This window comes from Oryx dammah, unplaced genomic scaffold (genome assembly GCF_014754425.2).
Source record: "Oryx dammah isolate SB20612 unplaced genomic scaffold, SCBI_Odam_1.1 HiC_scaffold_13, whole genome shotgun sequence".
Taxonomy (NCBI): domain Eukaryota; kingdom Metazoa; phylum Chordata; class Mammalia; order Artiodactyla; family Bovidae; genus Oryx; species Oryx dammah.
This window is the reverse complement of record NW_024070197.1, coordinates 7223-21529: the sequence shown is the minus strand read 5'-3', so window position 1 is coordinate 21529 and position 14307 is coordinate 7223. Positions and strand designations below refer to the sequence as shown.

Below are 14307 nucleotides of genomic sequence, written 5' to 3'. Positions count from 1 at the left end.
GTGGTGGTGGTGGTGGTGGTGGTGGTGGTGGTGGTGGTGGTAAGGACCATATAATCCTGCTCTGTTTCAAGTCTTCTCCCACACCAGAATTTGAAAGTATCAATTCTTCGGCGCTCAGCCTTCTTTATAGTCCTACTTTCACATCCATACATGAATACTGGAAAAACCATAGCTTTGACTATATGGATCTTTGTCAAATTTTAAACAGGCTTTTCACTCTTCTCTTTCACTTTCATCAAGAGGCTCTTTAGTTCTTTGCTTTCTGCAATTGCAGTAGTATCATTGGCATATCTGAGGTTATTGATATTTCTCCAGGCAATCTTGATTCCAGCTTGTGATTTATCCAGCCTGGCATTTCACAGGTCACTAGCATACATATAAGAAAATTACAGCTTATTAAAAATTTCGTGAAAAAGGAATTAAAAAAAAAAAAGAAAGTGACGGAAAGCAGACGGCAGAAAAGACAGAAGGAAATTAATAAGCAAGAAAGCCACCCTTGGACAGACATGGCTTTGAGCTCCCCGGCTCGGACTCAGCGCTTGGGCGGGCTCCTCATAGAACTACATTTCCCGGTAGGCCCTGGGCGACCGGGCACAGCAGCCGGCGCGCCGTGCGGGCGGGAGCCACGCGGCCCCCTCCAATCCCGGTCGTCGCCCGGCAACCTCCGCCTCCGCCGCTAAAGATGAAGGCTGGCCTCGGCCGCTGCTGGAAAGCGGCGAGTGAGGCCGGAGATGAGGAGGCTCTGCATCTCCGCCGGCCCAGTTGAGACAGCCGGCCCATGTCGCGGTCCGGAGGTGAGGGGGGTCGGCCGCGCGGAAGCCGAGGCTCCGTGAGAAGGGGCCGAGGCGCCCATACACTCGGTTCTCGTGGGGGAAAGGAACGGACGCGCGGCACAGGGGCCAATGGGAGTCTTCGCCGGCCCCGCCGCTTTCTGGGAAATGTAGTCTCGCGCCTCCCTCCACGGCGGGCTTGGGGACTTTGTAGAGGGCGGGGGAGAGAATATATGGGGGAGTTTAAAATTGTGGGTGAGCAGGCGAAGGCATCGATATGGAGAGAGAGGGACGGGCGCGTGACTTGTTCGGAGTTCGGGGCCTTTTTCTGGAAGCCTTCCCCATGCCTACGCTTCTGTACCCCAGGTGCAGCCCATGGGTCCCTGGAGGTACTCTTCGTGGGTGCCATAGACACTCCCCAAAACACAAAGGCCTGTCAGGCACCTGTCCTTGTTTTTCACACGTTTTCCTTCAAAAAACTTTTACTGTTTTGACCAGGTGCTACTTTCACATGGTTTGAAATGCAAAAGGGACAAAGTGAGAAGTCGGCCTCCCTTCAGGGTGCTTCATTTGATAGGTTAGCACAAGACCATAGAATGCCTCCAGAGTGCCAGGCTCTTCTGCTGGGGACTCAGCGTTGTACTCTGTACGTACAGCTCCTGCCCTGAGGCAGTGTGTGATGGATGCACGATAAAGGTGGGGACGGCTTCTCTGATCAGGTTACATTTGAGCAAAGACCTGCAGAAGAGGGAATAAGCCATGCCTAGTAGAGGGAAGGGAGCCCTGCTGTGCGCCAAAGAGCCACAGTAGCAAAGGCCCTGGGCTGGGGGTGCCCTTAGCCTGCCCTAAGGATGTGGTCAGGAGTAAGCAAAGGAGAGAAGGAGGCTTAGAGGCGCTTGACAAAGCTGGTGATGACTGTGGCTTTGACTCCGGGTGGGAGGCCTGGGAGGACCCTGAGCACATGGGCCATTGGTTTTTTGGTGGGGAGGGCAGCACTTTGCAACTTGTGGGGATCCTAGTTCTCCAGCCAGGGATCAAACCTGTGCCCCCTGAAGTGGAAGCGTGGAGTTGTAACCACTGGACCGCCAGGGAGTGCCCCCCTGACTTGTGTGGAGAAGTTGGCTGCTGTGTGGAGAACCAGCTTCTCTGTCCCCAAGTGCTCCACAGTGGTGGCATGATTTAAGGAAGTTCCCTTCTGTGTTAGTTTCCTGTCATGGCTGTACCATATTACTACATATTTAGTGGTTTCAAACAACACAAGTTTATTATCTTAAGACTTTGGAGCTCTGGAATCTGCAGTGGGTCTCCTGGGCTAACATCAGGGTATTGGCAGGGCTGGTTCCTTCTGAAGCTCTAAGTTTCAGTGGTCACGTTGCCGTTTCTTTTTTTTTCTCACATTGTCTTCTGAGTGAGTGAAATTTTTTGTGTCCTCTTACACGGATCCCTGATTACGTGTAGGGCCCATTTGGATGACCCAGGATAATCTCTGCCTCTCAAGATTTTTATCTTAATCACACCTGTCCGTTTTGCCTTGAAAGGTTGTTTACTCGTTGTTTCCTGGGGTTAGAATGTGGGTGTGTTTAGGAGGCGTTATTCAGTCTCTCACACCGAGTGAGAAGCATGGAGATGCTCCTGCTCATCGGTGTCTGGGCGGTGGATCAGCATTTCTACTCTCTTCACATTCCCTTATGGTTTCAAGAGTTTTGCTGGGGGAAGAGCAAAGTCTCCTGACAGATAGTGTTTTTTTTTGATGTGTTCAGCCTCTTCATTTATTTTTTAATTACAGGACAAATACAATATTGTGATGGCTTTTGCTACACAGCAGCATGAATTGGCCACAGGTATACATACGTTCCCTCCTGCTTGAGCGCCCTCCCCGTCACATCCCTCGAGGTCGTCACCAAGCGCCGGCTTTGGGTTCCCTGTGTCTACATCAAACTGCCACCGGCTATCCACTTCAGACACGGTCATGTGGATACTTTAGTGCTATTCTCTTGAGCCATCGCCCTCTCCTTCCTCCACTGTGTCCGAAAGCCTGTTCTTCACGTCTGTGTCACCGTTGCTGCCCTCCAGCAGACCGTTTGATCTCCTAATCGAAAACTAAGTGAAATACTCCTCTGGTTGCAAAGAATGCTCAGAAGTGTGTATGCAGTTTGCTTAGCATTAGGGAGAGAAGGGAGTGGACCTGCCTCTGAGGCAGTAGTCTGCAGGGCTGCGGGTTCTAGGTCATAGCACGGGAGGGCCAGGCGGTGGTTTAGGCTCTCTCGGACTCACAGTTAACTCCCGTGTTCCCCTTTTCAGGCAGAGATGGCGTGGCAGGAGAGGCCCAGGGGCCACTGTGGCACGGCGCTGGGTACCGCCGACGGGCAGAGGGAAGAGAGCGTGTTGAGATGCATGGCTCGCGGCGGCAGCCTGAAGCCCTCCCAGCCGCAGGGCTTGGGGAAGGCGCCCCTCGGGATTGGCCTCGGCCACAGTGCCAAGCGGGACCGGAAGTCCATCACCCTGCACGTGAAGCTGGAGGTACTTCGGCGCTTTGAGGAGGGGGAGAAGCTGACGCAGATTGCCCGGGCCCTGGAGCTGGCCACCTCCACGGTCACCTCCATCCGTGTCAACAAGGACAGGATCCGGGCCAGCTCTCAGGCAGCCACGCCCGTCTGCGCCACGCAGCTTACGCGTTGCCGGGGTGCACTGATGGGCCGCATGGAGCGCCTGCTGAGCCTGTGGATCGAGGAGCGGAAGCGGCAGAACCTGCCAGTCAGCACGGTGCTCATCCAGAACCAGGCACGCCGGCTCTTCGCCCAGCTGCAGCACGAGCAGGGTGGCGGCGGGCAGGCCGAGACCTTTGGGGCCAGCAACGGCTGGTTTGCCCGGTTCAAGGTGCGCCACAACGTGCTGCTGACGGACAAGCCCGCTGTGGCCGATGCCCAGGCTGCTGCGCGCTACCCGGCAGTGCTGCGCGCCATCCTGGAGGAGGGCTGCTACTCACCGCGGCAGGTCTTCAACGTGGACGAGACGGGCCTGTTCTGGAAGCGGCTGCCTGAGCGCATGCTTCTGGCGTTGGAGGGGACGGCTGGGCCCGGGCCCAAGGCCTCTAAGGACCACCTGACCCTGCTGCTCGGTGGCAATGCGGCTGGTGACTTCAAGCTGAAGCCCCTGCTGGTGTACCCTTCGGAGAACCCGCGTGCCCTCAGGGGCTGCTCCAAGGCCAGCCTGCCTGTGGTCTGGCGCTCCAACCGCAACGACTGGTTGACGCCTGTCATCTTCCAGGAGTGGTTTACTAGCTGCTTCTGTCCTGCTGTGGAAAACTACTGTGCCAGCCACGGCCTCCCGCACCGTGCCCTGCTGCTGCTGGACAGCGCGCCCTGCCACCCTGCCCACTTGGGTGGCCTCTCGGCCCACGTGCGGGTCGAGTTCCTGCCCAAGAACACGTCCACCCTGATCCAGCCCATGAATCAGGGTGTCATCACTGCCTTCAAGGCCCAGTATCTGCGCCGCACACTCAGCCAGCTGGCCCAGGAGGCGGGTGGTGCAGACCAGCCCTCCGTGTGGGAGTTCCGGCGCAGCTACACTGTCATGACCCCTGTGGACAACATCGCTGAGGCCTGGGCGGAGCTGCAGCCTGCCGCCGTGAACAGGGCCTGGAGGAAGCTCTGGCCCGAGTGCGTGCTGGCTGGTGCTCCTGAGCCCAGTGCCGTGGCCCAGCTCCCCCGCAGCGTCGAGGCACTAGCCAGCCACGCCGGCCTGGGCGACGTGGCTGAGGCCGATGTTAGCCATCTGCTGCAGGCCCGCGGGGAGCTCATGCCCACCTCCCCGGGCATGGACGGTGGGTACGTCTGTGGCCCTGGGCTGCCCTGCCAGGGTGGGAAGGGCCTGGCCTCTAGAAGACTGGAATCGGAGGCCACAGAGGGTGCGGAGGCTGAGGACGCAGTTGTGGTTGCACTGTGCCCCGAGCACCTGGCCCGGGCCCTTTCCCACTTTGCCGCTGGCCTGCAAGTCCTCTCAGAGAACGATCCCAACCGGGACCGCAGCCTGCGGGTGGCCCGGGCTGTCCATTGTGCCCTTGCCTGCCTCCGGGAGCTGCTCCGGGAAAGGAGGCGACAGGCTCGGGCTGCTGCGGGGCCTCCCGAGGCCCCATGACAGTGGCAACAAAAACGATGTCAGGAAGCCTGCACTCAGCCCAGGTGGGGCCCACAGAGGGTGGGCGAGTGGCCACGGCACAGACTCTGAAGGACAGACCACTTTAAATGACCTGTGTGATTTGGCTTGGGCCTGAGTGCAGATGCGCTTTGTCTGATGAGTTTTGTTTCTGGAGGGTAGACCTTGCCATGTCTCACTCATGGTTTTCATACCTCATGCACGGCCAACTTTGTACAGTGGCACACAGAGCGCCAGGCTTGAGGGCAGTGTTTTCTGATTGGCAGATAAGCTGCGGGACCCAGGAGTGCCCATCCATGTCAGAGACACACCCTATAGAACAGCAGTTGCCAAGCACAGCCCACCAGAGCAAGCTTCCTTGTGGTGAGGGGCCATGGTTGAGACGAGCCTGTCCTGTTTGCCAACCCTGACTGTCCGTGCCCCATTGTGACTTCCCACCAGTTCTGGATGGGGTTTTCCTACTCTCCTGGCTCACCTTCCATGCCATCGTCACCCCTTTGGGCTTCCATGACTTGTGTTGTCTGAGCCTCCACTGTGCCAGAGCCTATGGGCATGTGTGGCTTTTGATACCAGGCACCATTCGTTGCTTTGGAGATGTCTTCTTCCCTGGGTTTCTGTGCCGTGGTTATCTTGGCTTCCCTCTAGCCTCTGAGGCTGAAACTTTTGTCACTCTGATGGTCTCCCAGATCTAGAGCTCTTTGAAAAATCTCAGTCATTCCTGAGGGTTCAATGGCCGTAATATTCAGCTTGTTCTTCTGTCCCCTTGTTGTTGTTGTTGTTGTTCAGTCTCTGTTGTGTCTGACTCTTTGCAACCCCATGGGCTGCAGCATGCCAGGCTTCTCTGTCCGTCATCTCCTGGTGCTGTGCGTGCTAAGTCACTTCAGTCATGTCTGACTCTTTGCCACCCTATGGATTATAGCCCACTGGCCTCTTCTGTCCATGGGATTCTCCAGGCAAGAATACTGGAGTGGGTTGCCATGGCTTTATCTCCCCGAGTCTGCTCAAAGTCATGTCCGTTGAGTCAGTGATGCCATCCAACCATCTCATCCTCTGTCACCCCCCTTTCTCCTTCTGCCTTCAGTCTTTCCCAGTATCAGTCTTTTTCAAGTGAGTTGGCTCTTTGCATCAGATGGCCAAAGTATTGGAGCTTCAACTTCAGCATCAGTCCTTCCCATGAATGTTCAGGGTTGATTTCCTTTAGGATTGACTGGTTTGATCTCCTTGCAGTCCCAGGGACTCTCAAGAGTCTGCTCCAGCACCACAATTTGAAAGCATTAATTCTTGGGCGCTCAGCCTTCTTTATGGTCCAACTCTCACATCTCTACATGACTACTACTGAAAAGATGATAGCTTTGACTAGATGGACATACGGACCTTTATCAGCAAAGTGATGTCTGATGCACACTGGGGTATCCGCCTGAGTCTGCAGACATACCATGTGGCTTGTCAACACGAAGTCTGCAAGGAAGGCATTCTTGTGCCCCGGCTAGATGAGCCCCAGGTGGTGAGACAGGGCTGTCTGGCCTCCTTTCAACACAGGTACCTGCATGTGCCTGTGTGGGTGCACATGCCCGCTCACACACACCTACCCGTGCACACATGCCCGCTCACACACACCTACCCGTGCACACATGCCCACATGCACACGCTGACAGACCGAGAGTGAAGTTGGGAGAGAGCATTCGTGTCACTCAGCTAGCACTTGCAGAGGTGGGCATGCTGTCAACACAAAAGCAGCCTGAGCCACGGCAGGGGTCCAGACTTCCAGGGAGAAAGGTCAGATGTGGCCCCTGGCCTGCTTTCCTGGCAAGAGCAGCAAAAGGGATGGCAAGAAGAGAAGGTGCTGAGGAGCCTGGTGACTGACTATATTGATAAATTACACAAATTATGGGCATTTTGTAACATGCTGGGTGTGGGGAGACCAGGGTGGGAGAGATTGGTTCCCGAGCTGCCAGTCCAGAGGCGGTTACGTTGTGTGTGACGATGGCTATGACGGGCGACCTGTGAGGGACCCAAATCCGGCGGGGGCCGGAGGAGAGGACTGATGGGGAAGGCTTTCTGGGAGGTGGTGCCCAGCTTTTGGAAGCTGGTCACTTCAAAATGCCAGGCATCAGACAGGGACCTGTTGAGGCGGCCCAGCATGGTGTGGCTGGTAAACGCCTGTGGACGGGCAGGCAGGAGCAGCCCCGGTGGAGCCGGAGTGTGGCCCAGCGGCTGGAAGAGACAGGTGACCCAGTGGGAGGAGATGCCGCATCCTAACGGAGAGAGGGACAGAGACGCAGGTGAGGTCGTGAGGCAGGCCATCGTGGAGAGGCCGCGCGTGTGTGGACCCATCGGCTCCTTTCCTCAGACCTAAGGACAGGACCGGACCTCAGCCAAAGCGCAGTGGAGCACCGGTCTCAGGACCCTGACGAACTCCATTCCTCAGCGGCCCCCTGGGAAATGTAGTATCCGCAGCAGGGCTGGGAGGGTCTTGTGACAAGCCAAGGACTACATTTCCCAGCGGGCCTCAGAGGCGGAGCGGGGCTCGCGCCAATTCCACTTCCCGGCGCGGGAGGCTGTCATAGAGCTGCCAAAGCGTCGGGTTACCCCCACTCACCTCCGCTGGTTCGCGTGCAGGGTCGTAGGGAGGTGGCTGGGGGCGAGGGGCGGGGTGGGAACAAGTCTCCGGAAATAGCCCGTGGGGCAGCCAGGAAACTCCTGGTCCTGGGACCCCAGGGTGTTTGGTCGTCGTTTCTGCACGGCGGCGTTGTTCCACGCCAGCCGGCGTGGCTCCCGAGGGCAGTGAGTCCGCGGGAGACAGCAGGCGCGTGGGGAAAAGCCCGGGGCAGGGGGTGCAGCTGGCCAGAGGGCGCGGGACGAGAGGGCGGAGGGGCACCGCCTGCTCCCTGAGTTCCTCAGCGATTTCCTCGCTCGGCGGCGCGGGCGCCGCTGGGAAATGGAGTCCGGTGGGACTGGGCCTGTCCCGGAAGCGAGTCGCGGCCCGGAAGTGATCCGCGAGGAGCTGGGCTCTCGCCGCGCCTCACGATCAGTTTTTGTGCATCTGCGGTGGTCGCTTCCTTGGCGGAGTTTCTTTGCCTCCGGCCGGCGGCTCCCAGTTCTGTGGACACACTCGGTCAGCTTTTCCGCCCAGCTCTTCCGCCCAGCTCGCCCTAAACGCGCCTCTCCTGAGAAGTCTTCCTGGATTTCTGCAGCTCAGGTCACCTCCCTGCTCCCGCTGCACCTGCGCGCGTGCCCCCCCCCCCCGAGGTGATAGTGCAGGCGGGTCGGGGCAGGGTACTCGGGGGTCAGAACCCGGGTGTTTGGGCGCTGCTGGACTGAGCGGCCTGGTTCAGGGGAGCCCTGACAAACCCTGTTACAGCATGCATTGGCACGGAAAATGATCTGTGTTCTTAAGTTACAGTGGTAGCAAATGACCGGTGGAAAGAAAGAAATTCAGATGCTTTGCAGACGTTACAAAAGGAAAAGCAGATGTCTTCTTCCAATTCCTTTCCCCAGAGTTGCCAGCTGAGGAGTTGCTGGTTTTCAGGATCTTTTGGTGAACACATAGCTGTAGCTCCTGTTTGCTGTTTGGAAATTTTACCCTTAAACAGGACCGGGCCCCAGAGGAGCCTGAGGTGCAGGAAGGAAGGCCCTCTGGGTGGGCGCCCGCCCTTGCTCTGCCTGTGCGGCTGCTCTCCCTGGCCCCAGCTGCCGTCGTGGGCTCCTCCCTTCCGTCTCTCCTTCCAGTGCCCTGCAGACTGCACCCTGCACTTGCGCACTGGGTCCCTGGGCTGGGACCTTCCCTGGTCCCTGGGCCTCCGCTAGTTCCCACTGACACCTCTGCCTGGCTGCTGACTGGGCGTTCTGTCACTGAGACACTGGGCATGTCCACACTCCCCCCGCCCCGCCCCAGGAGCAGCCCTGCTCCTTGGCCCAGTCTGGCCCGAACTCCTGAAGGCTTCCCTCCGGGACCCTCTCCCTCACTGTCCTAACCAGATTCCCATGTGGCCGGGTCTGGGGACACTCTCCCTTACGGCAAGTGGCCTTGCAGGGTGTAAGTGGGTGGAGGGGTGTGGTTGGTCCACAGCCCTGATTGGGGGGCGGTGTGTGTGTCCCAGGAAGACAGTGCGTGTGGCTGAGTGAAGACGGGGAGGCCAGCTTCCCCACACCTCACCATGGCAGCTGACCCGGCACCCTTCGGTCAGGAGGAGCTCGTGATCATCAAGGTGGAGGAGGACGAGGACATCCCGTGGGATCCGGAACCGTTCTCCAAGCCTCAGCCCCACACCCCCCTGCCTGCTCTCGGTTGGGACCCCCGGCTGTGCTTCCGCAGCTTCCGCTATGAGGAGGCCTCGGGGCCCCGCGAGGCGCTGGCCCGGCTCCGGGAGCTCTGCCGCCAGTGGCTGCGGCCCGAGGCGCACTCCAAGGAGCAGATGCTGGAGCTGCTGGTGCTGGAGCAGTTCCTGGGCGTGCTGCCCCCCGACGCCCGGGTCTGGGTGGAGTCCCACTGCCCCGAGAGCGGTGAGGAGGCTGTGGCACTCGTGGAGGACCTCGCTCAGATGCTTCAGGAGGCTGGTGAGCCCCAGGGACCGGGCCTAGGGCAGGGGAATGTGCAGGGGGACCCAGGCCATGACCGTTGGTCCTGAGTGCCTGCTCACTGTGCCCCGGCCCTCTGTGTCCTCATTGCTGGGAAGAAGACTCAGAAGCCATGACCTGTTTGAAGACTTTCCTAGCCTGTGAGCCTCCCAGAGGTGCGAGCCTGCAGTTGGCATGGCATTTCCCCCACTGAGGGTACTCTGGGCCTTCTTTCTCTTTTTCTTCCTGGCAGATTGCCTGAGTGCATGGCATGTGCCAGCCCTGTGGGCCCAGTGGGGAAGGGAGAGAGCAGGGTCCTTGGCCTGGTGGAGCCCAGTCTGGTTTGAGAGTTGGATGATGAGACCCTCCAGGCACAAGTAGGGTGTCCTCCTTTCTCTGGGGGGAGTGGAGAAAGCCCGGCCAAGGGTGGCTTTGCGGTTCGTGCTGTATGATGTCTTCACCTTGGTCTGGGTGTGCACGTACACACCTGAGGAGGTGACAGCCACGCAGCAGGCAGGAGAAATGGCTGGTGACAGCCATCAGTTCCCCGTGGCCTTTGTGTACTCGTTCACTCACAGTCTGTGCAGCTCCTTTGCCTGCTTGGCCCCTTGTATCAAGGGGTGGAAACTGTAGCACTTCAACAAACGAACAAAAACCCATCTTTAGTAAGCTGTAACACATGTCAAAAAATCGTCCAGTTCATGGGTCTTAGCATATTCACGAGGTGGTACAGTCACCACCCGTGTCTGACACCACAGTGTAATCATCTTCAGATGAACTCCGTGCCCAGCAGCAGCCACGCCCCGTTCTGCCCTCTCCCAGTGCCTTGGCAGCCGCTAACCTGCTTGGTGTTTCTGTGTACTTTCTTACTCTGGATGTCTTAGTAAATGGAGTCATACAGTATGTGGCTTAGAGGATGGGCTGCTTTCATTGAGTGTAATGTTTTCACTGTTCATGGTCTTTCATGTCAGTATCTCACTCGTTTTTATGCCTTGTCATATCCAATTGTATGGTTATAGCACATTCTGTTTATTTAACTGTTAATGGATGTTTGGGTTGTTGGTACCTTTTGGCTGTTATGATTAATGCTCATATGAACTTATGTATACTTTGTTTGTGCAGACAGATGTTTTCATTCAGGGTCCCCAAGACCACCCCTTAGGCTTAGTGATTTGCTAGGAGCTGCAGGAATCGACAAGACTGTTATAGTCTTGGTTGTCATTTATTACAGTGAAAGGACGCAGATTAAAGTCAGCAATGGGAACAGGTGCCCAGTCTGTGAGACACCAGGCATGACATTCCAGAGTCCTGTCCTGTGGGAGCTGTGTGGGTCGTGCTCAGTTCCCCTGGCAGTGATGTGCAGCAGCATGCCTGGGGTGCTGTCCCCCGGGGGGCTTGCCTGATGTTACCAAGCAGAATCTTCCAAGGGCTTTGAGGTCCCCTACTGGGAGCAGATCAAGGGCCAAACTTTTGCTGGGAGGGTGCAGGGCTTGGACAGCTCAGGCCTGCTGACACAGCTCTCTACCGACTACCCAGCTGCAGCTGAAGGAAGCATCTGATGACTGTTTCCTTGGCATTTCAGTGACTTGGCTTTTAAAGGCCTTGGGTGAGCTCTTGAGGTCGCACATGTGCGGGTCAGAAGGGGCTGCCACCCTCTGTGAGTCTGAGGGCAGCGAGGTCTCATCCAACTCTGAGTCCCCGGCCAGTGTCCAGCCGCACGTTGACCTCTGGGTGTCCGACCCCTGTGCCCGCGGGGCGGGGCTGCAGACACTAACGCTCCGCTTCCCCCTCAGCCCTGGTCCAGGCCCCTCCTGAGGACCAACAGCCTGGAGACCTCGCAGAGCCAGCCAAGCCCTTCTCGGATGGAGCTCAGGTGAGCTGTGAGTCCTCCACAGTCAGAGATGCCATATCCTGCTGAACTCTGCCCCCCCCACCCTTCTTCACCCCCGCCCTGGAAAGGTCACCATAAGCAGCTGTGCCCAGCAGCCCCTCACCCCCCTGCCCCCAGTCCCTCACCCTTGGGCTGGGCCCTGCCTGGCACCCTGGTCCAGGCTCACTCCATCATATACAGAGTTCAGTAAGTCCCTTGTATATGAATTTGCCAGTTGCAAACTTTTAAAGATGTGAACGTGTGTTTTCAGGTCCAGTCACGTAAGTTAGTTCACGTGTCTGAGGTACGTTGTCACACGTGTGCAGTCTCTACACGGGGTTGTGTGTTTGTGTACTTCACAGTACAGTAGTGCAGTATCTTTATTTCAAGCCCAGGATGTCTGGAAGCAAGCGTAAGAGCAGCAGCGATGTAGCTGGTACTGCTAAGAAGCGCCACGCGATAACGATGGAAACGAAAGTGAAGATAATTGAGAGAGTGGAGCGAGGTGAAAAGATGACAGACGTTGCTCGTTCGTTTAACTTGAACCGTTCAACCATCGGCACTATCATCAAGAACAAGGACAAGATCCTGGAACACGTGAAGTCTGCTGTGTCGATGATGTCGACTATCATATCCAAGCGGCGTGGGAAAGCGATGGAGGAGATGGAGAAACTTCTCAGCATGTGGTTGCAGGACCAGCATCAGCGTCGAGCCCCGCTCAACATAATGCTGATTCAAGAGAAAGCTAAAAGCCTGTATGAAGACTTGAAGAAGAAATACGGCGAAGAATCAGATGGTCCGTCTTTTAATGCCAGCTGTGGCTGGTTTTATCGGTTCAAGGCCAGAACCAATCTTCACAACGTAAAAGTAAGTGATGAGACAACGAGTGCAGATATGGCTGCTGCCCGGGAATTTCCTGACATCCTTCGAGAAATTATTGATGAAGGGGCATATTTACCGGAGCAGGTTTTTAATGTGGATGAGACTGGACTGTACTGGAAGAGGATGCCAGACCGAAGTTACATCAGTAAGGAGGAAAAGTTGATGCCAGGTTATAAAGCAGCAAAGGACAGGCTCACTCTGCTGTTTGGTGGCAATGCTTCCGGTGATATGAAGCTGAAGCCTCTCTTGGTTTACCATTCAGAGAGCCCAAAAGCCCTTAGAAATATAGCCAAGGGCTCTCTTCCTGTTGTGTGGAAGAGTAACCCCAAAGCCTGGGTTACACAGGCCATTTTCCAGGACTGGTTTTTCCACCACTTTATCCCGGAAGTAGAGATATACTGCTTGGAGAAGGACGTCCCGTTCAACATTCTTCTGTTGCTTGACAGTGCTCCAGGCCACCCCCCGTTCATGGACGATTTTCATCCCAATGTCAAAGTAGTGCGTCTCCCACCTGATACTACGCCCTTTATCCAACCCATGGACCAGGGAGTTATATCAACTTTCAAGAAATATTATTTACGTCACACTTTTCGTCAGGCAGTAAAGGCGAGTGATGAGTCAGGAACAACCTTGCGACAATTTTGGAAGGACTATAACATCTACAAGGCCATAAAAAACATTGATTTTGCTTGGCGTGAGGTCACGGCCGGCACCATGAATGGTGTATGGAAGAACCTTTGCCCGCAGTTTGTTCATGATTTTCGTGAATTCGAGAAGGTGGATGAGGAGTCCAGAGAGGTCTTCAGCAACTTAGTGACCCTCAGTGAGAAGCTGGAGCTGGATCTGCGGGAGGATGACTTCATTGAACTCCTTGCCGTGCAACACGAGGAGCTCACAAACGAAGACCTGATGGAACTTGAGGCCCAGAGAAAGGACGAAGAGAGACAGGAGGAGGAAGAACGAAGTGAAGAGCTGAAGAGATTCACGATGCAGGACATGGCCAGGGGGTTCTCTCTGTTTGAGGAGGCACTGTTTGTTTTCGAGGCCCAGGACCCGAATGTAGAACGGTACACGAAGGTCGAGACAGCCGTTCAGAACGCAGTCCAATGCTACCGTGTCATCTACGATGAGAAGAGAAGAGCCACTGCCCAGACATCCCTGGATCAGCTTTTCAAGAGGGAGATGGAATTGAATCCAGCAAGGAGCCAGAACCTGTGCCTCGACGTCAGGTCTAGTGACGTCACAGTCCGCCTGCCGTCTCCTGTTGCTGACGGTCCTTCTCTCTGCCAGCTCCCCCTCTTCGCCCAGCTCCACCAGTAACTTCTTGCCTGTTCACTCCATGCCAGTCCCTCTAATCAGGTGTTGTGCTATACTCCTATACTTTCTAAGGTATTATACTATAAGATTAAAGATGCTTTCTTTTGTGTGTTTATTTCGTATGTATTATTTATGTGAAAAGTATTATAAACCTATTATAATACTCTGTAGCCAATACCACAGGCAGTTCTATTATAGTATTATGTAACCAGTACTGTATACAGTGCTATGCAGTACTGTGTAGGCAGTACTATATACAGTACTATCACAGTACTATGTAGGCAGTACTACATCAGTAGTATGGCAGTACTGTGTAGCCAGTACTATATCCAGTATTATGTATCTAGTACTATATACATTACTGTCACAGTACTGTGTTCAGTTCAGTTCAGTCGCTCAGTTGTGTCCGACTCTTTGCAACCCCATGAATCGCAGCACGCCAGGCCTCCCTGTCCATCACCATCTCCTGGAGTTCACTCAGACTCACGTCCATTGAGTCTGTGATGCCATCCAGCCATCTCATGCTCTGTCGTCCCCTTCTCCTCCTGCCCCCAATCCCTCCCAGCATCAGAGTCTTTCCCAATGAATCAACTCTTCGCATGAGGTGTCCGAAGTACTGGAGCTTCAGCTTTAGCATCATTCCTTCCAAAGAAATCCCAGGACTGATCTCCTTCAGAATGGACTGGTTGGATCTCCTTGCAGACCAAGGGACTGTCAAGAGTCTTCTCCAACACCACAGTTCAAATGCATCAATTC

General features: G+C 55.8%; 3 protein-coding genes across 16 annotated transcripts; 2 read left to right on the top strand and 1 right to left on the bottom strand.

Annotated features, from left to right (window-relative positions):
• The first annotated feature begins 292 nt into the window (after positions 1–292).
• LOC120871782 (tigger transposable element-derived protein 1-like) lies at positions 293–6011 on the top strand. Its single transcript, XM_040251722.1, has one exon. The coding sequence runs from the start codon at positions 3078–3080 to the stop codon at positions 4905–4907; it is 1830 nt and encodes a 609-aa protein (XP_040107656.1). The 5' UTR covers positions 293–3077; the 3' UTR covers positions 4908–6011.
• A 755-nt stretch (positions 6012–6766) lies between these two features.
• On the bottom strand, positions 6767–9084 carry LOC120872992. Its single transcript, XM_040253739.1, has 3 exons — positions 9077–9084; positions 7525–8025; positions 6767–7180 (listed from the first exon to the last, which is right to left on the bottom strand). Exons 1-3 carry the CDS (start codon positions 9082–9084, stop codon positions 7036–7038), a joined length of 654 nt encoding a protein of 217 aa, XP_040109673.1. The 3' UTR covers positions 6767–7035.
• LOC120871780 (tigger transposable element-derived protein 1-like) lies at positions 7874–13656 on the top strand. Of its 14 annotated transcripts, none has more exons than XM_040251709.1 (5): positions 7874–8174; positions 9026–9482; positions 9605–9658; positions 11276–11355; positions 11728–13656. In XM_040251709.1, the coding sequence occupies exons 2-5, from the start codon at positions 9083–9085 to the stop codon at positions 13552–13554; spliced, it is 2361 nt and encodes a 786-aa protein (XP_040107643.1). In that variant the 5' UTR covers positions 7874–8174; positions 9026–9082; the 3' UTR covers positions 13555–13656. The 14 variants fall into 14 exon arrangements, with proteins under 14 accessions (XP_040107643.1, XP_040107641.1, XP_040107642.1 ...); XM_040251707.1 differs by having other exon boundaries at positions 7874–8463; XM_040251708.1 differs by having other exon boundaries at positions 7874–8542.
• The last annotated feature ends 651 nt before the right edge of the window (positions 13657–14307 follow it).

What these genes read in the sequence shown, in the direction of transcription:
- LOC120871782 (XM_040251722.1), top strand. Translation starts at nt 3,078, where the DNA reads ATGGCGTGGCAGGAGAGGCCCAGGGGCCACTGTGGCACGGCGCTGGGT.
- LOC120871780 (XM_040251709.1), top strand. Translation starts at nt 9,083, where the DNA reads ATGGCAGCTGACCCGGCACCCTTCGGTCAGGAGGAGCTCGTGATCATC. An exon ending in TCAGATGCTTCAGGAGGCTG is followed by an intron (nt 9,483 to 9,604) that starts GTGAGCCCCAGG and finishes GCTGGGAAGAAG; the next exon opens with ACTCAGAAGCCATGACCTGT. An exon ending in AGCCTGTGAGCCTCCCAGAG is followed by an intron (nt 9,659 to 11,275) that starts GTGCGAGCCTGC and finishes CTTCCCCCTCAG; the next exon opens with CCCTGGTCCAGGCCCCTCCT.
- LOC120872992 (XM_040253739.1), bottom strand. An exon ending in CTGCACGCGAACCAGCGGAG is followed by an intron (nt 7,181 to 7,524) that starts GTGAGTGGGGGT and finishes TCTCTCCGTTAG; the next exon opens with GATGCGGCATCTCCTCCCAC.